At 33.7% G+C, this 25,790-nt stretch overlaps 2 protein-coding genes across 2 annotated transcripts in view; one reads left to right on the forward strand and one right to left on the reverse strand.

The window, feature by feature from the left end:
• LOC125812163 (protein SRG1) overlaps window positions 1-25,790 on the forward strand; it is a 104,581-nt gene that overhangs the window by 26,936 nt on the left and 51,855 nt on the right. The window lies entirely within an intron of this gene.
• Window positions 4,686-17,333, reverse strand: LOC125812157 (sucrose nonfermenting 4-like protein). Its single transcript, XM_049491646.1, has 14 exons — window positions 17,065-17,333; window positions 16,780-16,953; window positions 16,600-16,684; window positions 14,701-14,883; window positions 13,628-13,762; window positions 13,474-13,533; window positions 9,385-9,474; window positions 8,136-8,270; window positions 7,268-7,412; window positions 7,024-7,197; window positions 6,752-6,815; window positions 6,577-6,646; window positions 5,124-5,238; window positions 4,686-5,030 (listed from the first exon to the last, which is right to left on the reverse strand). The coding sequence occupies exons 2-14, from the start codon at window positions 16,890-16,892 to the stop codon at window positions 4,939-4,941; spliced, it is 1,461 nt and encodes a 486-aa protein (XP_049347603.1). The 5' UTR covers window positions 16,893-16,953; window positions 17,065-17,333; the 3' UTR covers window positions 4,686-4,938.

Consider the following 25,790-nt stretch of genomic DNA (forward strand, 5'->3'; position numbering starts at 1 on the left):
CACTTGTGATCAAAATAAGCTTTTCTTCTCCTTATCAAAATGTCATATGCTGTAAGAACGGTTGTTTGACAGTCTTTAAAGGGAAACCTGAAAAGTAAAAATAATATTAAATATCAAATAAAAAATGAATATTTTCTTATTAAAGAAAAATCATCTAAGGATAAAATAGTACCTTGACATTTCTTCTATATCGCTACGGAGGACAGATGAAATCATCTCAACATCCAAGTTGAAATCTCCATCGCGGCACGTACCCATATCACATGTATTTTCTTTAATGTATCTTTCAACTTTCCACATATTAGTATGTTTATCGTTAAAAGAAGTCAGCCTAAATCGACATCCTTTGTCTACACGCCTGCAAACAAGTCGCCGTGATTTCTATGTCGATTTAATAACAAAGTACTTGCTCACTATATTTAAATGTAGAAGCTTAACTGCTCTTTGCAACTGCTTCTTTGAATTGAACAACATGCCTTTTTCAATATAAATAGCATTATTCATGAAATTTTGTGGTTCACGCCACGTACGTTGTGATGTATATTCATCATGTGTATCACCAAAGATATCTGGACCATCCGGGAGATGATCAAGATAAGTAATTTCATGATTATGAAACTCAGGCATACGCACCATCGATGATGTGACTACTAATTGTTGAGTCGGTAGTGGAAAAGATTCTTCACCATGAAACGGACTCATGGACATTGGTCTTGGCGATTGATTGGGCATCAAAATATCATCATATCACTAAATGATGCCTCAAATGGAACATTATCTCCTGATTCCTCAGCATTAGGCAAATCATCACTATCACTAGCTGAAGGTGAGCCGTAATTTGAAAGGTCACGATTATCGATATTCACAAGATCAACGGGCTCATCTTGTGTGATATTTTCCCTATATGTGTAACAAAGTATAAATATTTGCTTCATACAATTAACTTAGATAAAAAATCAAGTGTTGGACATACTGATAATCATTTGCATCAAAAGTAGGCGAGACATGAAAATTTGAGGATGTCCCAACATTTTTCGTCATTTCAAAGTGTGAGGACTGACTAAAATAATTATCTAGTCCATAACTGGAGCAATATTCCTCTCTTGATGAGGTAAACCGCTACAAAATATATAATAATAAGAAGAAGAATAATAAATCATATAAATTAATAAATAATTGACAAAATCAATAAATAATAATTGAAATATAATTATTGAGCATTACCAATCACTTTCATTGATAATTTCGTTCAAATCAAAATCATATCGACCGGTAAGAATATTTTGATAATGAGTCATGTTAGGAAAATCAGTAGATTGAGTTATCGGAAATTCATCAATGCTATTACGATTTTCTAATCGGGGATGAACATCGACCTATAAAGGAGAAAGTTGTTGACTAGTCTTAGGCTCCTTTCTAACATAGATTTCAAGTATTGTTAACTTAATTTGATCTATGTAGTCATTTGGAACCCTTAAAAAGTCGGTCAACTATTCGTCATTATAGATAATTCACTCTCCAAAATGTACTTGTCTTTGTGATAAAAATGAAGTAGGGTATTTTTCGACTATAATCAAATTATAATCAATACTATTTATACTCATTCTTTTATAAATTGATGAAAGAAATTTATCATATCGGACATTAATTGATTATTTAGCATTGTGTTTGGGAGGACACTTATAATAAACGATATTTTCGTCATGTATAATTTCACCATCCCAATAAATCGAAACTCTAACTTTTGGTTCAGAAGACATTTTTTTTGTGATTGAAATGAAGAAAAATAGAAGACTAAAGATGTTGAAGGTGCTATGTTTGAACGTCCTTAAATAGAGATTGGAGGAGTTTTCAGAATAAAATAAAATAAAAATACATATTGTAATAATTTTTTTCTTTTTTATGATATGTCAAATCAATATAACTGTATGACAAACACTGCAAAATCTTCAAAAAGAGATACAATTTAATGCAAAACGTGAAAAATATTCCTCTTTGTAAAACATAATTTTTTCTTCCACTTTATAAAAAATAGTTCCGTTTTATATTATAATATAATGTTATGAGACTAACGGAAAATGTTTGGAATATTGGATAAAACATATTTTTTTCTTACACAAAATATATGTTAAGCCTATTTTAGTTACTTACTGGAATAGTGGCTTATTTTGGTCACTTTATCTTTTTGTGGCTTATTTAGGTTCTGAACTATATAAATAATCTCTTATTAAAGTATAATATTATCTTAATCAAGAATAAACCTACTTTTCTTAAAGAAAATATATTATTTCCATTACGATGAGCTCAATTAAAATTCTTGACCCACCACTAATTAAACTGAAAAGATTTCATTTACAACAACAAAGAAAAAATATATATACCCCTAAGTCAAACCTAAAGCTCTCTAAATATGGACATAGATATTAAATTTTAGTAGACACAAAAGATTACTAGATTGTGATGGGTGAAATAGGGGTGTGTATTCGATTTTTCGGTTCGATTTTGTGTTATTCGATTTGGATTTTTTGGTTTTTGGTTATGAAAAAGTATAACCTAATTCGAACAAAAAAAAATTGGTTCGGTTCGATTTTTTTCTTTTTGGTTTGGTTTTTTTCGGTTTGGCTATTTGGTTATAACTTATTTCATAACTAATTAATAACATAATCAAAGTTATATTTGCATGCTTAAAAAATAAAAATTTCATATAAGGAAAAGCAATAATATTGAATCTCTTAAATATCCTTTCCATTATAATCACGAGTAAAACATTAAAACACAATACTATCAATAATTTCAATGAAACTAACTCTAAACTCTAAAGTACTATCACTAAACACAAATCGCATCGAGGTTAAACCAGCAATTCAACTCATGTCTTCAATTAAGGTCTCTTAAACCTGAAATATGATGAAAAAACTTTTTAGAAAGAAATAGATAAAAATTTCAAAAGCAAATAGCACACAAATAAAATAAAGCAAGAAAAAAGAGCAAACGGCAAAAGTAAAAAAGTTGACTAGCGCTGCTAATTCTAGTTCTGTTAAATTTTTTTCATGAAAGTGCAAGTAATATGTGATATTTATAGTTACAATGTAAAACCTAATGCCTAAAATTTAGTGAAACAGGATGGCAGTAATTTGATATGGGCCTAAATATTATGATAATACTGAATTACTAGTATCCTACAGCCTACATAGTAAACCTAAATATTATATGTGTAATTATTAATCTATATATATATATATATATATATATATATATATATATATATATATAATTCGGTTTTTCGGTTTTCATTTTTCTAAATCCGAAATCAAACCAAAAAATCAAACAAAGTAACTTATAAATCCAAAACCAAACCAAAAATCCAAATTACAATTCGATTTGTGGTTTTTCGTTTTAATCCAAATAATGCACACCCCTAGGGTGAAGAATGAAAAGGTAAACAAATAGATTCTTTGTACTTTTTTTTTTGTATAAATATTATCTTTTTTTTTTGTATAAAAAATATATTTTGAATGGTGAAATTTAGACTAGTGATTTAAGTAAATTTTAGCAATAGAATATCAAACTTAAAAGTAGTGGTCTAAGGTAAAGTTACTTCACGCCACAAATCTAGAGCTTGGATCTATCATATATCCAAACTTCAATTAATTAATTTTATGGTTAAAATTCTATAGAAAAAATGTTATTCGCTTTTGAATTTTCTTAGTTTTTTGGGGAATTTAGAAGAAAAAATCTTATTACGGATTTTTTTTTTTAAAGTTTGAACTTCTATTTACCATAAATTTAAAATGCACTAATTCAAGTTTTTTTTTCTCAATTTTATATATGACTCATTCAAATCAGTTCAATTCAGAAAACTTTGGTGATCAATTATATCACTTTTTAAAAAAAAATTCTTCCGTCGAAAAAATCTTACATCGTCCTCATATCATAGCTACCTACCTAATTTTTCCTCCTACTCTTCTATTTATTTTTAGTTTTGTTAATACCAAATTTTGCAATAAAAGATGACAAAGTAATATTTCTAATATTGTTTTTCAAAAGCGGGTAGATTTTAAAGAAAAAAACTAAAAGTAGATACATCATATTATATTTTCGCAATAAAAGCTAGAATTTATCTTGTTAAGTTGAAAGATATCTTGATGCTATTTTTTTTTTTTATATACTTTCTATTAAATACATTTACCATGCGAAAATTACTGAGTCAACTAATCTAATTTCATATTGAGCAAGGAACACTTAAAAAAAACACTAAATTGGATCTTTAAGGCCTAAATCCTAATAGACACCATAGAACCCTATTATATATGTTTAAAATAGACAAAATCTAGTCGACGTATCTAAGTGAAAATTGGTATCCAGTTGAGCTCAAATGAGACACCAAGATACATTATAACTAATTACACATTCAAATAAACCATCTTATTCACTATATAAAACTATATGTCATTTGCTAATCCAATTCTAATAATTATGTTATGAACTCAATTCATCGTAGCCCCTAGCAAAGCCATAATAAAAGAGAGAGCATTACTGTAAACAACTCATTCTCTTTTCACTTTTTTCATAATAATTGCATGATAAAACTATTAACAAGTACTGTGATTTTTACTGTACTTATGAATTTGCAAAAGCTATATTGACTTAATAACCTGACTAATCATACTTATTAAGGAAAAGATAGACAACTGATCTTTAATCCTTTAGTAACTGTAATAAAAAGGAGGGAAACAATTGTGAAAATTTACATGCCTCAATTCTTTAGAGCCTAACATCCTAAAAGACCAGGCCATTATACTTGGGGCCAATCAATTGTATACACGAAAGAATCGGGTTTCAAATCCCCATGAATAATGGGGTGCACCATGAGCTATGAGCAACACAGATTAGGCAACCACCATCAAAATCACGTCTATTGTCAATTCTTTGATTCATCTACCCAAGCAAGAACTTGAAAATGTCACCCACTGATATGATACCTTCTACACGTTTGCTTCCCGCTTCCACAACAACAACCCGCCTAACCCCTGCAAACCATATCAACAAGTTACTACTGCAGCACATGAAAAGATCACAGGCCAAGAAGATTTTGTATAATAGTAACAGGACAGAAGCTTAACCAGGTCTGGACAATCTTTCCATCACTTCATGCAATGAATCAGACCGTAAACACATGTGACATTTTTGACTGCTCAACCCATAAGTTGCATATGGTTCTTCTGCAAGTTGCAATGCCTACAAACACAAACATATGAATGAAAATTAACCCCCCACAAAAAAAAAAAACATTAGAGTAATATACAAATGTAGCTTCACACCTAAAAATATTCACTTCTATAAGAAGTAAACTATAAGCTCCACACTGAATTTTTCTCCCTCTCTCTCTCTCCATATATATCTATATATTTATACAGGATCTTTAATCCTAGCAGGAAGGAGAGGGGAATATATATATTTTTGAATGAATAAAAAAAACTATAAATTTACCATAGATTTAAAATAGAAAGATATGAAATTTCCACCCAGAAGTATCCCAGTGATTAGGCGTTGTTGATTATAGCAACACAGACCGCCAAAACTAAGAATCTTTTTCTTTCTTTAGGTTTAGGTCAAAAGTAACTTCTTTTTTTATGAAGTAAGAAACTATACTATATAATAGGCATCAAGAGGATGCAATACGTACAAAAGAGGGAAGGAGAAGACACGTTGGTACAAAAAGTGCTAAGCTAGAACAAAGGAGCTGACAAAATCCAAAAAGTTAATAGGGCAATCTACAAGGGCTAAATTTTGCCAACTACCATAATAGACATCTAGCTTTAAGAGTGTGCAAGGAGTAGATTAGCCATCAACACATCGGTTGAAAGTAACTTTATTGAAATACCAGCAAAAGTGATTGCTGTGAAAAGTTACACCCAACAGAGCCCCATTTCAGACTATGTAATGCACTGAGAAAATCAACAGTGGCCATGCCATAATTTACCACCTGAACTTAGAATCCTTATGACAGGTTCTGGTGGTATCCACTAGTTCAAAGACTCTCAAGCAAGAATTTTCTTATCCAGATGCAAAAAATATATCCTCGCGAGAAACTTCATTACTGCTGGCATCCAGTTCAAATTGAGTTTCAGAATACTCTCCATAAAAAATATAGTTCGCACACCTATCCAAGCAAATATGCAAGATACATTTGCTGATTTTGTAATTTTATTGAGTCATTTATTGAGAGAACAGTAACTCTGCCTATGTGAATAGCAAAGCCAGTTTCAAAAGGAGGGACACGGAAGGTTGACAGCCAGCATAAATAGTCAAATCATGGTGAATCCTCTGAGGGTACAGAGAGATCATACAGCCAGCCCAATCAGCTAATCCACTAGATGGGGACTGAAGCGTAGTTGCATTGAGAATGGTTAGGAGTAAACTAAGGTGTAACTAAGATTACACCTTCCTGGAAAGGGAACCCTCAACATGCTGGTGAGAAGAAGGGTATAAAATCCCAGTCCCAGTAGTCAAACCCCTGAACTATACCTATTGAAGCTAGAAATATATTTAAAAATTGAACTCAAGGCACAGTACCTGATGAATACTCATTTCCTCAAGATTGATGTGCGTGTAGATCTTGTCCTTGGCCAAAGCTGTAATATCACTGCCAGCCATAGATTCAGGCATTCAGCAAATTAACCTAACGAAGGTCTACACACTACAATATCTACTAGTCTGAATATGGAAAAACAACTAATTATTTATAAACCTTCGGGAGTATATATCCAACAAGGAGTCGTTATCGTCAACAATGGGAATTGCACTAACTTGAGCTGCAAAGGGGACAAAAACATGCATAAGAGATACAGACATTTTATTAACTCACTAGCCAAAACTTATCAACATGTGACCAAATATCTTTAAGAATAGTGAGAATTCATATTCGTCAGTAATATTAACGGGCTAATAAATTCTTTAGTGGGGAAGTATATTATTAACAACCATACTTGATCTTAGCCAAAAGACTGAGAAAGGTATAACCTTGCACTAACAAATTCAATGCTGCATTCAGAGAAGCAGTAGGCCTCAGCATTGCCAGGGGTTGTCGATTTGGCTCTCCAATTTTCGGAACCCATGTGCCCAAAGGAATTGCACCAATTGGCAACTGAAGTATTGGTAAAGACTCTGGAGAATGCTTGAAATACCTGCAAATATCTGAAAGGTAACAAAGCTGTGAGCCACAATAGCAAGATTAGTGAAGACCCAAGAAAAACTAAAAGCTCACGTTTTAGTATTTCAGAAAGAGAAGCAAGATATAATAGCTGGGGATATGATCCATCCTGAGCTGGTGAATGAATTATAGGTACTGTAGCGACCCCATTTTGCAAAATTTCCAATGCCACATCCTTCAAGCTGTTATCTGGCCCTGACTGCATTGAATAGCGGAAATCAAGGCGTGTAAAAGAAGAAATTGACTAGCAATAGGTCCTAAATACACAATAGAAGTCTCTGATTCATAAACCAGGACAGGTGACTAAGAGAAGTAAAAGAAAATGCAAGGGACATCTTTAGCAGGAAAAGTGTCACAACAGCCAGATGCAACTAAACAAATTTAATCAACTAATCTCACATTAATACAGCACATAAGTAGTGATTAAATAGGCACAGGTGATGCTATTCTCTCTTGCAAAATTGAAAAAATGTATGCAATCCATAGCAGCAAGATTGCGATGATCTTAGTAGGCTTTCATCATTTTCATTTTTAATCATCAAACTCATGATTGATTCCAAGATATAGGATACAGTAACAAGACGATATAAACTATTTGGTCTTATTATCTACTCTCAAAGAACCATGAAAGTGTAAGTTCTTATTCCCCTGGCTATCCACCCTCAATTGTATCCCATCAATCAATTACAACAAAGTGTGGTTCAAATGCTTGAAGATTTCATTCAACCAAAATCTGTAAGTTGCAGTTGTTCCAGATATGGATGGCAACGCTACAACAAGCACGTACATTCAGAGAACATCAATAAGGATTTTTTTAAGTGTTAACAATAACCGAAAGAATCCATGAGAACTGAAAGTTGAAGGGATAAAGTTAAATCTGCACTTTGCACACTGACATATCAAGCAGGCCAAACAAACTCACCCAAACAAGTCGCCGTGGAGTTGATTTACCAAGCTCATTGGCTTGTCTGCTCAAGTAAGATTTTGCCTCTTTCCATGCAGATATAGTATGTGTCTCAAGCTCTTCCTCTGTCAGATTGGAACCATGATTCCCAAGCTGCGACAGGTCACGAGATTTCTTTACATTCAGTTATGGGAGAAAAGAGCTAAAAAGATACATAATGTCTTTCTCAAAAACATATTAATAAGGGAAATACACCACAGATTCTCACGATATGTGATGCATGAATGATTCATCATTAACAACACAATGAAACTACAACTAAAATGAAAAAATTGCAAGAAATGCAACTACTTCCAGCAGCAAGTTAGCAGTAGATGTATCATGACACAGTGACCTAAAAGATTAACCAAGAAGAAAGGGCAATCAGCCAGAAAATAAACAGAATAGCCTCATAAGCCTATTTAGGTGTAGTCAACTAATTGAACATTGATATTGAAATGAAGCATGGCTGCAAGATCACAAAAGTTGGGGAAAAACAAAATACATAAACTTAGCTATATCCCACCTCATTAACCCACATTTTGATGGAAAGCAAGAGCACAGTATCAGCAAGTGAACATAATGCCAATAAGAGAAACTTCCAACATAGAAATCACACAAGAAATAACAATATAAGTACAAAGATATTAAGTCTAGTTTTAAGTAATTTGGCTACACACTTGCTAAGTCATCATGTAAAACTTTCGGGTATCATCTATTTATTTTTTTGAAAACTTCCTCCTTTCTTAGTTTGGAGGTGGTCAAGTTCCAACATGGTGCAGGTTTTCAGCTTAAAGAGAGGGAAAAAATATTTCTCTAGAGTCTTGACAACAGATGAGAGACAAAGCCAAGCCCACACGAACATCTACTAAAAGCATTGGTATATCCACTATGCAGAGTGGGTCATATTACTATAGGAAGCAAGCATAAAATCAAACCAAAGAGCTATCTTAAAATGTCACTTTACACATACTTCACCTACAGCACAACATCTGTCTATAAATAAGACTGATCAAGGGCACCTCCAAAACAGTAATAGAAGTATAAAACCACTAATGGGACCAGCCACATCACATTGTAAGCCAAAAAAAAGGACCACCTTTACTTAACTCATAACAAAATAGAAGTCGTACAAGATGTCTGAAGAAATATAAATGATGATAACAGCATATTACTGCTAAAAGCATATCAAAAAACATAATCAAAACTTGCAAGGAACTCTGCTTACCTCTCTCATGATTAAAATAAAATCCAAAGCACTAAGGACTCCAACAAATTGTGCCCTGCTGAAATCCCATAAAGGAGCCATAGGAATACCCTGAAAATAATATGGCTCAGAAACAGATTTTATAATATTTTCAGGAAAGAATATAGAGAAGTATAACCAGCATAATGAAGAAGGAAATGCCTAATCTTATTTCAAATTATGCTAATACACCGAGTATGGCTGCAGCAAAAGGCAGTAGTAAGTAGTATAGCTAACAAGTCACTCCATTCCCAATACTAGAAAATGAGCAAGGCACATACAATAATGGAGTTTCTGACCAAAATCGACCCTATTGATTCATCAAAATTTTCATTACATCTTTATAACATCTCTGTTGACCTGAAACATCCCTCAAAATTTTTTAACTTGACCAAAAACAGAGGGCTAAGTATGTTGGTTCCACTCTTTCATTTTGTTCTTTTGCTACATTGGAACCTCTTATCCAGCCATTTTTATGGGCAATTTTCATCATATTGTTAAGTCTTTCCATCACCAGAATGAGCAGAAAGGAGACAATGGATCACCTTAGCTCAACCTCTTTGAGAAGGAAAAAAACCTTCAGGTGAGCCAATTATCAGAACAGAGAACCTCACAGTGGTAATGCAAAATCTTATCCATCTAATCCATTTCCCTCCAAACCCCATTTTCTGAGAATTCCAAGCAAAAAACTCCAATTCACATGGTCATATGCCTTGTCAATATCCAATTTCCACATGATCCCTGGCGTCTTATCTTTCAATCTGAAATATATGCATAATTGGCAATAAGAACAACATCTGTGATCTGTATGCCTTTCAAGAATCTTTAAGAATGTCATATGATGAGTATCACTAATGTGTGCATCACCTTTTTCCATCTCTCTGCTGGATCTTGGCTATCAATTTATATATGCTCCCTATAAAACTAATAGGTCTAAAATCTATCAATTCCTTAGCCCCATTCTTTTTGGGAATAAGAGCTATGTAAGTTGCATTGAAGCTCTTCTCGAAAACTTCTTGAGAATAAAGTTGTGCATAGTGGACATCACATCATTCTTAAAGACCTCTCAACAATGAACAAAGAACCCCATAGTGTACCCATCTAGACCTGGTGCTTTATCTACTGCACATGCCTTGAGACCATCCAAAACTTCTCTCCACAAAAGACTCTTGCAACTCATGTTGGTCCTATGTGTTTATGGTAAGACACTGGTACATGTTGTAATAGGGAATCCATTTCTCATTTTCAGAGTAGAGCTTCTGATAGAAGGTAACGATCTCCCTTTAAATGTTCTCTGGCTCCACAATATCTTCTCATCCTACCGGTAGATGATCAATGTAATTATTTCTCTTGCGGGCATCAGCAATTCTCCGGAAGAACTTTGTGTTTTTATCACTCCGTTTAATCCACCGTGTTCTTGATCTTTGTCTCCATTTAATCTCTTCCTCTTTGGCATAATCTTCAAAATCCATGAATAAATTATTTTTTTGAATGGCCTCTTCTTCAGTTAAAGATCTATTATGTTGAATGTCATCGACCTCTGCAATTTTGCTCAGAATCAGATCTTTATTCTTCTCCAATTTCCTATAGGTGCTTGAGCTCCAAACTTTGAATTTAGCCTTCAAAGCTTTTAACTTGGTTGCTGAAATATAATCTGACCTTCCGTTAGTAATAATGGAATCCCACAAAACCTCACCTTTCTCATTGAAACCTTCAGTTTCCAGTCATCATCCTTCAAATTTGAAATAAGACTTTTTGTGTTCCCAACTGCAGCTTTGAAGCGCAATTGTGGGGTCAGAACAGATTATAGGAAGAATTTCTTACTTAATATTATTGAAATTTTCTCCTCATCCAGTAGAGTATAGGAACCTGTCAATCGTGGAAGAGGTTTCCAAGTTGTTCACTCTAGTCCAGGTCAGGTATAGCTTCCCCCATCTAGTTGAGGATCAATCAACTCCATATCCTCAATAAAATCAGAATATTCAGTCATGTATGTAGACGTTCTGGAGCAATTCTTCTTCCCTGAAGCACATTTGGCAATACTAAAATCACCCCTTATCACCCACGGTCCCATAAACAAACTTCTTAACCCTTATTTCCCTACATACCTCTTGCCTTTCCTGATTACAATTTGGTGCAGATACCCCTATCATGTGCCAACCAAAATCATTAGTTGTCGACTTGAATCTACAAGTCAAAGTATAGACATTGATTTCCACTAGCATTGGGTCTAATTGTAAGGAGCACATGACATTAGCTTGGTTAGAACTAAGAAGCTGGGCCTCAGTAAAGAGAACTTGGCCTTTATTAAAAGTAGCTCCTTTAAAACATTGTCTGACCTTTCCTTTGGCCCATAAAAGAGCTCCTTACTTTTGATTAAAAAAAACTTCTCTGTCCTACGTGTCGCTGTGCCCTTGCTAGCTGTGTTATTTGAATATTAGAAATAGGTATCTACTCAAAAGAATCCATGTTCCTCTTAGTATCAAAGCAAAACCTATTAGCTTTAAGAGTGTAGGGTTTTTTTGGCCCAACGGTCCTTATCCTGCGGGACTTCCTCCGCTCTAGCAACCACCATGGTTCTCAACTCACTCCAGATCGGAATTAAAAAGGTAAGACCATTGTTGACAATCTTTACCTCTTTCGATTTCCTTTCCAAATCCCTTTGTTCTCATTCTCACCCACTTCAAATGGTTTTTCAGGGATGTCTCTTCCTCTGTTTCCAGCCATCCCCCGCATTGATTTCCAATGGCTTTGAACATTTTTTCTGTCCAAAATTGAAGAGGAAGACCTATTGCTTCAGTAAAGAAGAGAAGGAGAAACCAATCAGAAAATGGGTGGTGAGTACTTGGAAGAACACTCTTGGAATTAATATATACGAAATGGGGGGCTGCTCTTATCCACATTGAGGCCTCTCAATTGGTGAAACAACCTATAGTCGGCGACCACCATTCGAGATGAATCTTCAATTGTTTCCAAGCACTGTCCTTTAAGAATACACTCAACCATGTGCTTGTTTGGAAACTCAAACAGAAAAGAGCGGACCCCCATTTGGTATATTTTAACTCCAAAAGCGTTCTTCCAAGTATTCACCACCCATTTTCTGATATCTGAAAGTGTTAGTTTCTCCTTCTCTTCTCCACTAATATATCTTCCCAGCAAGCCATTTTCCTGGTTAGCATCACCACCAGAGATGATGATACAGGAGTTTTTGTTGCTGATCAGAGACTCAGATGCTTCTTTTGATTGCCACTTGCTAGTTCTGACTGAATCTGCATAAGGAACCTTCCGATCTATCCTCCTAGGAATATTTGTAATAAATGTTCCTTTATGTTCCTTGATGAAATTATCTTAAATGCTATGTCTCCCCATCCCAACATTAAATGTAACTTCTGGAATAATAATGATATATCTGTTCCCTCCTTGTACTGTCACAATGCTTATAAATCTTCCAAATTTGTTGTGCTTTCGGAACAAAAGAAGTTCCGAGTATTGTTCATTTAGCTTCTACCTTCTCCTATGGGTGCCAGAGTCTTTTGAAGCTTCTTGGAGTACAGAGACTATCCATTCCATTGCTTTCTTGCTGAAAGTTGTTCTGCGCATCAGACTCCGGCTTCTTTCAAACCCATTCAAACCAAACTTCAGCTCTGCCTGCAAGCCTGGTGATATCGTAAGACTTAAAACCTACTGCAAAGTAGATTCTATTTCCCCCATAAAAGCTAATATCTTCGTGAACTTCTCCCTGATAACTCACTCAACTTTGCAACTGCGAAGTTTTGATTTTTTTTTCTTTCCAAAAAAGCAGTTTATCTCTGATTTTGAGACATAACATAATTAATTAATTAAAAGTCTACTCTCTCTAATAGCTAAGGCTTTAAAGATGGTCACACTCTTCAATGGTGACAATATTCCACACAGTTCTGCTTAATGACCATTCTGGCGATTTTCCTTTTTAATGGAAATGAGGCTTCAAGCATGTCCCCAACAAAAGAACAGTTATCAAATGTGACAAAATCTGAAAGCTCCATATATATCATGATACAAACAGGACATCTAGCAGGATAGAAGATATACCTGCTCATGAAGAATATGAAATGCTTGCTTTACGGGTAAGTCAACATCCAAAGCAATGACCTGAAAAATAGTCCTTATCAGAAAAGGCAACAAAACACTCATTCTCATAACCCATCACATCACCTAGACAGAAAATAGGATAAATAGATCAAACCTTGCTCGACCCTGGAAGCAACTCATAAGCTGAATGTGTTGATAGGACTGCAGATATGCGGTGGCGGGAAATATCCAAATCTGACTGCGATATCCTGGAAGCATCATCTGGCAAGGCAACATCCGACACTCTTACCTATGACACATATAAGAAAAAGTTTTTAGACAAATCAACAACAACAACAACAACATACCCAGTGAAATCCCACTAGGTGGGGTCTGGGGAGGGTAGAGTGTACGCAGACCTTACCACTACCTCGTGGAGGTAGAGAGGCTGTTTCCGGGTTTTTAGACAAATCAAAGGGTGAATTTACTAGCTCTCCCTCTAGAAGAAGACAGTATGTTAGGGAGGGTATAAAGAGGTCACATAGGCAAAAATAGTTGAACACCAGGTGCAAGGTCAGATAGAAAATGAAAATGGAACACCAGGTCCTTCAAAATCACTTGTTTTATCATTTAATTAGTAGAATTAAGTAACTGGTGTCTCAAAAAAAAGTTCATAGGTTCTTATAAATGTTTGTCAAGTCATCCACTTCACAAAATGGGGTGTGCTTGAAAAGGAGATTCTGATAACCATATTATTGACACCCTCATACCAAAAATGAGCTGGTTCGACAAGAAGAAACATAAACTAGACAGTTAATATGGAGATTTAATGTCTGACTAGTCAAGTCATCCAATTCACAAAATGGGGTGCTTGAAAAGGAGATTCTGATAACCATCTTATTGACACCCTCATACCAAAAATGAGCTGGTTCGACAAGAAGAAACATAAACTAGACGGTTAATATGGAGATTTAATGTCTGACCTTTTCAGAAAAACTAACAACATGTTATAAACTAGAATAGAAAAACAGAAGTTGACTCTTGATAATGAAAGAACACTGGTGCACGAAGACAATATATATAAAATACAGATGCATAAATCCTCTGCTCTAACTACAGATTAGTCCATACAATGTGATGGAGAAATACATCAAATATTATTAGACACACTAAGGAAGTCTCAAATATTCTAAGCATTCATGATCGCTTTGCAATTCAGCAATTTGCACGAGTAGAACATTCACTAACCAAACGCTGAAAGGCCTGATTATCCACATCCATGTTAGAGCTAGGAGGTATTTGTGCACTTAGTACTGCTGGAAGGTAGTCAGACTCTCTGGCCAAGAGGACAGTATTGACTGTTCCAAGGCTTCCACTCACAAAAGGTTGGTTCTCATCGTGTCGCCATTCACCATCAACAATGAACTTGTACTGCAAGTAAAGTATGTAACCATAAATCCTTCATCTCATGTAAGGAAGCTGAATACAAAATCTAACGAGGAAAAGAAGCAAAATGATTAAAATAAAATTGCCACTAACAAGAAAAGGCAAATGATATTAGAACTCAAATCATCACACATAAAAATGACCACCTCCGAGACACAGGTAAGATGCGAGAGTTCCAGGAGGCCTTCAAAGGTTTCTCTCTTCATGAAAGAGAAAGGGCAATGGGATATGCTGGCAAGATCTCACACTTACCTATGCTCCCCATGATAACTGAATTCATAAATTACGGTCAATAAACCATACGAGCCGACAGATACATCGACCAAGGTTTCATGATTATGCTGTCCCACACAAATCATTTACCTGTAACTATTCACTAACCTTACGAAAATTGATTACATTGGAACGTTTACGAGGAGGAATACACTGAATTTGATAAATGCATTGCTTGTGAAGTATGGGTGCATGTCTGTTCTATAGATTTACCCGTTGTTGATTGGAAGTTAGAAACTGATATTTATGGTAATTGCGTTGAGTATTGCCAACAAAATGTTTATCAATGACCGAAAAATATGAACTTTCTACTTATGGTCACGAACTGAATTATAACCATATAAAAAATGCTCTCTTTGTTATTTTTCCTTAGTTCCGAAACAAAGTTTTGTCATGCCATTAATTGAACAGACAAACTGAGCATCAAGCTGCAGTTATCCAGAAAAACTAATTAACCATCTGCCAGGCAGCTCAGACATTTGTTTTTTAATTTATATGGACTAAAATAATGGTGATGCCTGCACCAGCAAAGGAAATGTTTTTATGCTGGTTTAGAAAGAAAATCAGCAAAGAATGTAGAAGTGCTAGGTCAACTATACAAGCCTGCCTTTGGGGGCAATGAGGAAGGAAAGGAATCATCTTTAGAGCAATGCAGAAAGCAGTAAATGGACTTGCATACAAAAAGCTTGTACAATAGCGAAAATTATCTAGATACCCTGCTAGATTTCCTCAGTTCCCTTCATGCTTAGTGCCACAGTGGGAGGGTGAGTTTCCATAACTGTATATACTTCAGTAGCTCCTTGGTGCTGGTTTAAGTGAATACAATGGCTTACTTATCCCAAAAAAGGGCCTACTAGCAACCCATCCAGCACCCACCCAGATGATTCATTCTATTACATCTCTATAGTCACTTGATGGCAGGAGTGTCCACACAGAAAGTAAATTCAACCCCTAAATCAAGCAAGCTTGGAATACCAATCTCCCACAACAGGACCACATACTTTCTTCAATAAGTTAAATAAGCATCTAATGACTATTTAAGTAGGTCATCCAAGTTTACACACTGGACAAGGCGATAATTGGTCTCGGCAAGTAAAAGAAAAGCTTACGAAGTCAGAGTCTCCAAAATAGGGAAAAGTATCTTCTAACTTGTCTCTAGATTAAAGCTAGGTCACCCAACTATATCTACAGGAACTAAATGCATCATTCACAATAGATAGCATGACAGCCTTAAATGATAATTGAACATGTGACAGCTAGCGCTACTGCTATTCCCAAAGGAGTAATTTCCCAGCTAACTACTAACTAAAAAATACTACTCATACTGAAAATTAAGAATAAAACTCAAAATTGAAGCCTCAACTGCAGAACTACAGAAACTAATACAAATAAAAACTTTACAAAAGTAATGAAAACTACAAAACAAACCTGGTGGTAACCAGGTGGAACACTGCAAACAGTCTGAAACACAGTTGGACATCCTTCAACAGGAGCCATCGGCCATTGAGACCACCTTCAAAAAGTGAAACTTCCTTTAAGAAACACAAGATACTAAAGGAGAAAAGAGCATTTGTACAAACAAAAGTGCTAGTGCCAACTTATAGTTACCCAGTAAATGTGCCACTCAGATATACACTTCTTCCTCCATAAGGCCAAACAAAGCGGGTAGGAATCAAAGCCGTGCCACCATCCCGTGCATAATCCATTGCAGAAGGATACATTCACTTTCCAATTCAACCAAACACAACCCCAAACAGCAAACAACTCTAAAATGCTGAAATTCTGATGAATGCAGTTCAGATAAATTAATTAATCATGGTTGACCATGACAAGATTAGACAACCTTAAATCCCCAGAAAAAAAAAAAAGTCTCAAACTTTAATTAATTCTTACCAGCAAAACCTAAATTCAATGAAAATTAAACAGCACAAAGTCCACTCAAGGTAAAAAAGAAGAAAGCCAACACCTTTACCCAGCAAACAAAATTTTAAGCAAATACCCAAATTAATGGATGAAATGACATACAAAAATTTTGAAATTTCCGATAGAATTGTGAAAAAAGCTTCGATCTTGAAACTATATGAAGGAAAGGGAACTTGATCAGGGAATGAAAACCCTAGAAATGTGAAAACTTTGAAGGAGAAAATCGGAATATGGAGAATTGAGTAAAAAATATTTTTTTTTAAGCAAAAAAAAAAAAAAGGAAAAAGGCAAAGGCAGAGAAATGAAGAATTTTATAGAGAGAAGAAAACCCTAATCTTATAATTATGCTTCGGAGGATTACTTTTTTTCCCCAATTCCTTTTTCTTGAATTAAAAATATTTCCTTGAAAAAAAATTAAAATTGCCACGTATGAAAATTTTATTTTTATTTTTGAATTGAAAATATATTATGAGGAAAGTGTTAAAATCGCCACGTATAATAAAATAAATTATTGAGCAATGGTATAATTTTTAAAAAAAATAAAAAAATCACACACCTTAAAAGTAGATACATTCAAATGGCTCTTTACTATGATAGCTAGTAGCTATATGAAATTTTTGTTATGATAAAATAAGAATTACTACTATATTTAATACTCCAATGTTTTTTCTTAATAAAGACTAGCAATAAATAGTCGAAGATAAAAAGTAGAAAAGGTTAGTGTTTGGTTGTCTATAGTAAATTTTAATCTCTATATTTAATGATGTACTTCTTTTATAAAATTTGATTTTAATTCTCAAATTTTAGACCTTCACTAAAGAATCGAAGAGCTCTTTAAAATTCAAAATCTATTTTTTTGTGAATGTATCGTTTAGGGTAATTTTATTACTCCGTATTAGAATCTTCTGATCTTATTACAATTGACGAATATAAGATTGGTAGATCTTGGGATTAAAATAACTATAAACCCTAAAAAAATAACGATTAAACTCTATGAAGTAAGTCAGTTGAATGAGATAGCTTGAATTAACTATTTGAATTGCACAATTATAAATTATGAGAGGTGAAGTATTCAGAATTAGTTGAAGAAGGTAAAGTGGAGAAATTATTTGAGGTAAGTTGAGGTCTACTTTCCCAAGTTAAGTATTTGAGTAGAAAATGCATATAACGTGTTTGATAAATTACTCGAGTATAAAAATTTCAATCGATCCTATATGTTTTTACATTCTAGTAAGCATTAAATTCCAATGTTGAAATTGGGAGCTTTTTATTTCATAATGAATTACATAAAAAAACCAATCATATTTGTATGCCTAATTAGTACATAATGTTAGAAAGTAATTAATTGTGTTATTTGATTTAATTACTTTAGGTGTGTATTTGTTAGGATTGCTCAAACTCGCTTGTATTTAGATAAAAGTGATCACACACAACATTGAAGTAGTAATCGACCTCCTAAGTGTAAGAGTCATAAAAATCAGAGTTAGTTACGTACTTCACACTTATAGGTGTATATGCATATATATTCCAACTTGAAAGATTGGCTAACCTCTCTAGATATACTGCTAGGGATAGATGTAGGTCAATTGTTTCCACACGTGCATGTGTCATTATAGGTTAACTCGTTTTAAAATAACTATTTTTAGTAATTTAGTTTCAGTGCATATCTCCATATTACATTATTCAAATTCAACTTATAGATTACAATGTAATTAGTTAAATGAATTGCTTAATTTACTTCACTATATTTAATTATGATTATTTAGTCATGATAGTCTTGTTCCTTCACTTAGGAGGTTGTTAACGAGACTTGTTGTGTACCCTATTGGTGGTACTAGGTCTATTTGAGTTTGCTAAGTTGTGTGACATGGGTAGAGAAGATAGATGGAGAGATTTGTGATTAGTTATTGATTTTGTCCATTCGGTTGTATGATGTCCTTGATTCTTTTCGGCAATAACAAACGTTTTCAATTTTTTGCATATATATATATATATATATATATATAATGTGTATTACAATTTTATTATATGCTAAAGGCTTAAAACTTATTAGTGTAGATAATCTTATATTTATCACTTTATCAAATAACTTGAGAATCGTACATATGATCATTATTGATGTCTTAAATTAATTACTTCAGTAGAATTGTAAGTTACTAATTAATTCACTCAAGAATTTCTCATATTGGGTGTCAATCACTTTTACTCCAAGTTGGGGTGTGACACTCTTTATGAGAAATCTTCTAGTGACCAAAAAAAGTTATCTTAATCTATTAAGATGTTAACATTAAAATGTAGTTTTCTTAATATAAAAAATCTCAATTAAGGAGTGCAAATCATATATCAGCAACAAAGGGTTAATAATAGTATCGTTTGTTGCATGTTAGAGTAAACAATTGAGTAACTACTTGCGCAAATATGACTAGTAAAAGTGTACATGTTAAAGATTAACAACAAATATTTGTTAATTATATATGAAAAATCATGGTATGAGTCTTTCCTATATTCCTCTAGTGATTGTCAATGGAACAGTAATGTCTGACTTTAGAACAACTAAGTGGATAACAGAAATGAAGTTGTATTTTAATTGTATATTTTGTTCGAGAAACTCCTTATGTGTGTTCCTACATGTAGATGAATATTATGTTGCAAAATTTATTTCTAAGGAACATACGAATAGTATTCTCCATGTATGTCCTTATTCTATCAACAACATACCCCCAAATATTAAAATCGTGGGCCATAGATTTTGAATTGATCATTGAATTTTTGTTTGAAATCTCTATGCGGGTGAAGTTCTCAAATATACGAATGAATAGTTGGAGTTATAACTCCTTAAGGAGAATAGATAGTGTTGCAAGTACTTCACCTTATGATAATGAATACACTACTAAATAAAACAAAAATATCATTTGTTAGGATGTTGATTCAAGTCAGTGTCACCACACTACTTGCCTAGTGAGATTTCTGCTAGCACACCTGGAGGCACCAGTTCTCACAAGAGATTATTGGAAATTTGATTATTGTGAAAAGTGTCAAAAATTTGAACATGTCTATCCTAAATAACAAAAGGAACATGTATAAAAATATGTACAGTAGAAGAAAGAGGAGGAGGAGGAAGAAGAAGAAGGAGGAGGAGAAGGGGAAGAAAGAGGATTAGAAGAGACTCTTAAGACAATAAGAATAATCATTTACTTGCTTTATTTGAAAATAGATTTGCACAAGCATGGAGATCCAAAGACACTGAGCCATCATGGGAAACTACCCTGCAAAAGGTTGGGACACATGCAACTGATCCTCATATTATGCCCACATATGTGAGCAAAAAGGTTGGTCATTGTAATACCTCTAAAAATATGCTCATAGATTACATTGCCACTAATGATACTAGTGGTGTGAATAGACTTACATCTCCTATAGATGATTTGAGAAATGTTTGTGTTATAACACACGGCTCCCAGCAACTGCAGATAAGGGTAAAGAGTAGTCCACAAGATATGAGTCTTGTTCTAGGAAGCCATATTGAGTTTCAAATACTTAGCTTTATTATGAAGAAATAAAGTCTCCTTAGAATAAATAGAGTACAAGGGCCACTTTCATCTGGGACCAATATTTCCTTATGACTTGATTAATATGGAGCATTAAGAGAGTGAACAAGGGGTACAAGCAAAGAGAATTGAATAATCATATGCAACGAAAACATGTTAGACTCCCCGACCTCTTGAAACTAGAGGTAAAGAGAGGAAAGTAAAGAGAGTGTTGAAAGAGATAGAGCACCAATATGATTATCAACATGCCTATAATGGTATTAATCTGAATAGTCTTGGATAATGATATAAATATATAATTGAAGTATTCTAAATAGATATACAATTTATTCATACTAAGATAGTAGGAAGGGGTGATGGAGTTGGATTTAATTTGATTGTGGTATATGATTATAATATTGTTATTCAAGGAAAAGGTTTATGGCCAAAAGTAATGCAGATAGCAACTATTGTGACTATTTCATGGTTGATAAGTGAAGATCTTAATGTAGTGACAATCCCATTGGATATGCTATTTGGGAACTCTATTACTTCAATAGAAATTAAAAACTTCGTAACATATATACAACTTAAAACTTAAAGAACTTTCATGAAAAAGGAAATATTACACTTGAAATAATAAATAACCAGGAGTGGATAGAATATGTAGTAGACTGGATAGGTTTTTTAGCAATAATCTATTGATGATGCAATGGGGGTCATCTCTATACTAAGTACGATTTGTCTGCTATATCAATCAACATTTCTAAGGTCTTAAATATTCAAGAATCTAAATGGTCTCCTAAAATACAATTTAGCAATTTAAATGTTTCGCAACTCATCTTAATTTTGAGAAAATGGTGGAAACAATATGAAAATAATAGTTTAGTGATACTATGAAAGTGGTCCAATCCAAACTGAAAGTCCCCAAGCCTATATTGAATGTGGAAGAATTTTAAAGGAATTGATCATAAAATTGACCAAGTCAGAAGTCAGTTACAAGGAATCCAAGAGAACTTATATTGCTACTAGTCAGATCTCTAACTGAACAAATAAAAGATTACTATGATACAGCTAGAGAAGTGGCGTATTTTATTTAAAAAGGTGTGAAACAACAAAAAAAATAGGGTGAAATAGATGACGGTAAGAGACTCTAACACTACATACTTCTCTTTTATGGAGTAAGAAAAAGGCCAAAAAAATAATTCATGAATTTACTACTTTTAATAGCATTAAACTCACACAATCTGAAGATATAACAAAGAAGATCATGATGGTATATAAATAGCTCATGAAAATTATTGTTTCTACATTTTGTGTTGTAAATAGAGTTATTACGAAATGTAGCCATTGACTGACTCATGCACAGAAAGTACTACTAGTCCAAGATGTTACTGATCTGGAAATCAAAAATAACATTTGATTTATTGGTGAAGACAAAACCCCTAGAGTTCATGGCTACAACGATATTTCTTCAAAAGAAAGCATGGTCTACCATATAAGCAAATGTTATACAAGAAATTAAATAGTTATTCAAAATTGATAAACTATATAATAGGGTAAATTATGTCTCACTGACTTTAGTGCATAAGGTATCCAACCCTACTATAATCAAAGAGTATAGACCAATTGCATGTTACACTATTCTTTATAAGATAATATCCAAATAATTTAATGCACAAATTATAAGTTGTGATTTCCTCAATTATTTGTGATGCTCTGGGTAAATTTATACCTAGAAGAAAAATAGCAGACAACGTGATATTATCATATGAGCTGGTGAAATGATACACTCACAAGCATAGTTTGCCTGAGTGTATGATAAAGGTGAATTTACCAAAGACTTATGATTCTACGATTCTGTTGAATGGACTTTTTATAGCATGTGATGGAGGGAATCTGTTTCCTATAAGATTTACAAAATGTCAATTATTCAGTGGTTGTGAATGGTAAACCAACTAGATTCTTTATTGTTGCTAAAGGGTTTATGCAAGGAGATCACATCATTTTTTGTCTATGTGCTATAACATTATGGTCTAGAGTTAGTTAAAGAGTTCAAACACCATTAAAGTGTTCAAAACCAGGCATTACACATTTCAATTATGATGATGATTTATTTCTTTTTTCAAGAGGTGACATTGTTTTAGTAAATTACATTCATCAATGCTTTCTCCAGTTCTCTGTTGCTTCTGGACTGCATGCCAGCATGAACAAAAATTATATTTATTTTGGAGAACTAATTTAATCAGGTAGGAAAATTATTGTGAGACAATTGAGACTCAGCCAAGGAGAATTGTCTTTCAAGTACTTAGAGATTCCATTGATAATACTCAAATATACTTCCCAAAATAGAAATATAGGCGGTCGTATGCAAAATAATATCCAACATATAAGTTCATACTCGAATTCCACAAGAAATAATGTATATGCAATTGAAAAAATAAAGAACTATAAGCTACTAATTTGGATCTGAACAATTGATACAAGCTTTTTTAGGGGGGGTTGATAACGAAACAAATACGAGAATTAAAGATAACTAGATAGAGGATATGATGATCAATAACCTTCCCAAGCAAGGATACTGGGGAGATTTAGGAATGAAAAGTCTATCAACATCTATATAATTTATAGCACATTAATATCATACCATCTCAATTAATAATGGAACAAATCAATCATGTCTTGGAACCTCAATTACCTACCTATATCTTTCTATTGTAGGCAAATATTTCCTAACTAGCTCTTTCAAACCTAGCTAAGTATCAACTAAAACAATTCAATTTTAGGCAATACAAGAATTTCACTATTTCTAGCCCAAATCTAATAGATGGGGGGATTACACTTCAAATTAGCACCAATTAATCTTTCCCAATCTCAACTAACTCTTTCTGACCAAATAAAAGTAAATGGATAAGTCCTAGGGGTGATCAATCCCTTTGAAAAGCAATCAAAGCATGAGATTAACTAGATAACCAAAGATCCAATTCATATAAAATAATCAACTAATTACAAAAATACAAGATAGAAATTAACAACCCAAATATTGTTTTGACTGACACAATATTTAAATAAGAAATTAACAGCTACACATATAAACATTCAATACAAAGCATAGAGTTGAAGAAATGATTAAATATCATTACTATTGAAACTCTATATCTTCACTCTAATGGTGTTGATTGTGAAAACTTACTCTCAAAGATAGGTCAAGGTTCAATGTTATGTTAATCAATAATCTCCTAAGATGACAGTGGATGAGTGTATTACGTAATTTTGGGTAAAATATGCATTTTTAGTTCTGCCCTCAACTTCTGACACATTACTCATCGTAGTCATGAAGGCTTGATTGTGTTTGCAAGGTTAATATTGATCTGACCTTCACAGTCACGACCAGTGATCACACAATCGTGATTCATTGCTTAGATCTTGACCTCGATCGCGACCTGTTGACCACGCGGTCACGATGATCAATTTTGTTGCCATTTCTAATTTTATGTTTTAGTCCCTATTCAACATCGATTCCACACGGTCTCTTCTTTTATCTCCCAGACACTTGTATATCTCATTATTTTGCAAAATAGGAAGAAAACCACATTAAATGCACCCATTCTCAAGTAAATAAGGCAAAAATATCAGCTTAAGTTGGTGAAAATATCAACTTATCACAATTCACCACCAAAAAAAACTAATTACAAATAGTGGCAACCCCTGATTGGAAAAACATATGATAGAATTCTAATGACCTTCCCAATCATTATGGGTGAGCTACTAGTGAAAGAAAATGAGGGAAAAAACTTTTGGTTTGAAGAGTTAAAAATTTTATGTTAGGCTTGGACAGAGTCCGAGTAAGATGAGGTATTATAGAGCGATCTGGTGAAATGTCTAAGTGGAGTTAATTTTTCTAATTGTTAAGACGTTAGGGAGTTCATGGGGGCTTTACGAAAGTGAATTCGGGTAAGTAGAACTCCTAATATTGAACTTGGCATGAAGGGTTAATTTCGAACATCAAGGTTCGAAGGTGTGTTGTGGAATGGGCTTTTTTAGGAAATATATGAGTTTCTGTTCCATACAAGCCGCTATAGCGGTGGAATTAATTCCCGGAAGGTCCGGCAACAACAACACCACTATAGTGGTATGGGGCCGCTATAGCACGATTAGTCGCATTTAATGTAGAAAATTCCCAAAACCATTCATTATTGGGCTTTCTTGATTTGGGGAAGAGCAGGGGCAACCTATGGTGAATTTTCTCTATTTTTATTGTGATCATCATTAAAGGTAAGATAGTTACTTCCTTAGATTGGTTATTTGATTCTTAGGTCGTAAAATCTATGAGAGTTACCTAAGGGGAGGGTTTTGGTTGATTTAATGGTGGAAAATCTCTAGTTTTGGGTGAGATGATCATAAGAATGGCCTAAGATTTGGGATTTGAGTATGATTCGGGTGTTTTTAGGTCATTTAGGTCTGATTATATATATATGTGTGTGTGTGTGTAACACCCCGCAACTAGAAAGAGCTAGAATTAGAAAGATTTATTTTTGGAAAGAATGAAAAATCTGGAAAATTGGTTAAGTTATGTTAAGTTTGAGTTTTGGGTCAACTTCAAACGACAATAACTCCTAGCTCAAGAAGAGTTACAGATACCGTAGGAAATATCTTTGATTTAAATTTCCAACGCCGCTGAGTTTGATCAATTTCGAGTTCGTATGAGGGAGATATGTCCATTTGAAGTTGGGTTGTCTAGATAAGGAAAGTCAAAACCGGATTTTAGAAGGGTACTATGGTATTTTCACCACCCAATTAATTAATTTCATTTTTGGTAATTAAGTTGGTGTCTAAACTGATTGGGTTCAGTTTACGCTATTGAAATAGGGTTCTAAGAGAAAAGAAAAGAAGAGGAGAAAAGAGAAGGAGAAGCAAGGAAATCGTCAAGTTCTTGAAGAATTGCTTGTGTATTTTGTCAAGGGGTGATCCCTACGAGTTATGTGAGATCACATAACATTGGGTTAGTTCACCCACGCGTCAATCATGAATTATTTCAGTGAATTTAGATTATTGAAGGTTTATAAATTGAGTTCTTGATGGATTTGTTTGAAGTTTCTATTGGGTTCTTGATTGTTGGAGTAGTTGAGGAGTTCTTGATTTAGATTCATGAAATTAGGTGTCGTTTTG

The sequence above is a fragment of the Solanum verrucosum genome, unplaced genomic scaffold, assembly GCF_900185275.1.
Source record: "Solanum verrucosum unplaced genomic scaffold, falcon-dt-bn FXZP01000115.1, whole genome shotgun sequence".
NCBI lineage: Eukaryota > Viridiplantae > Streptophyta > Magnoliopsida > Solanales > Solanaceae > Solanum > Solanum verrucosum.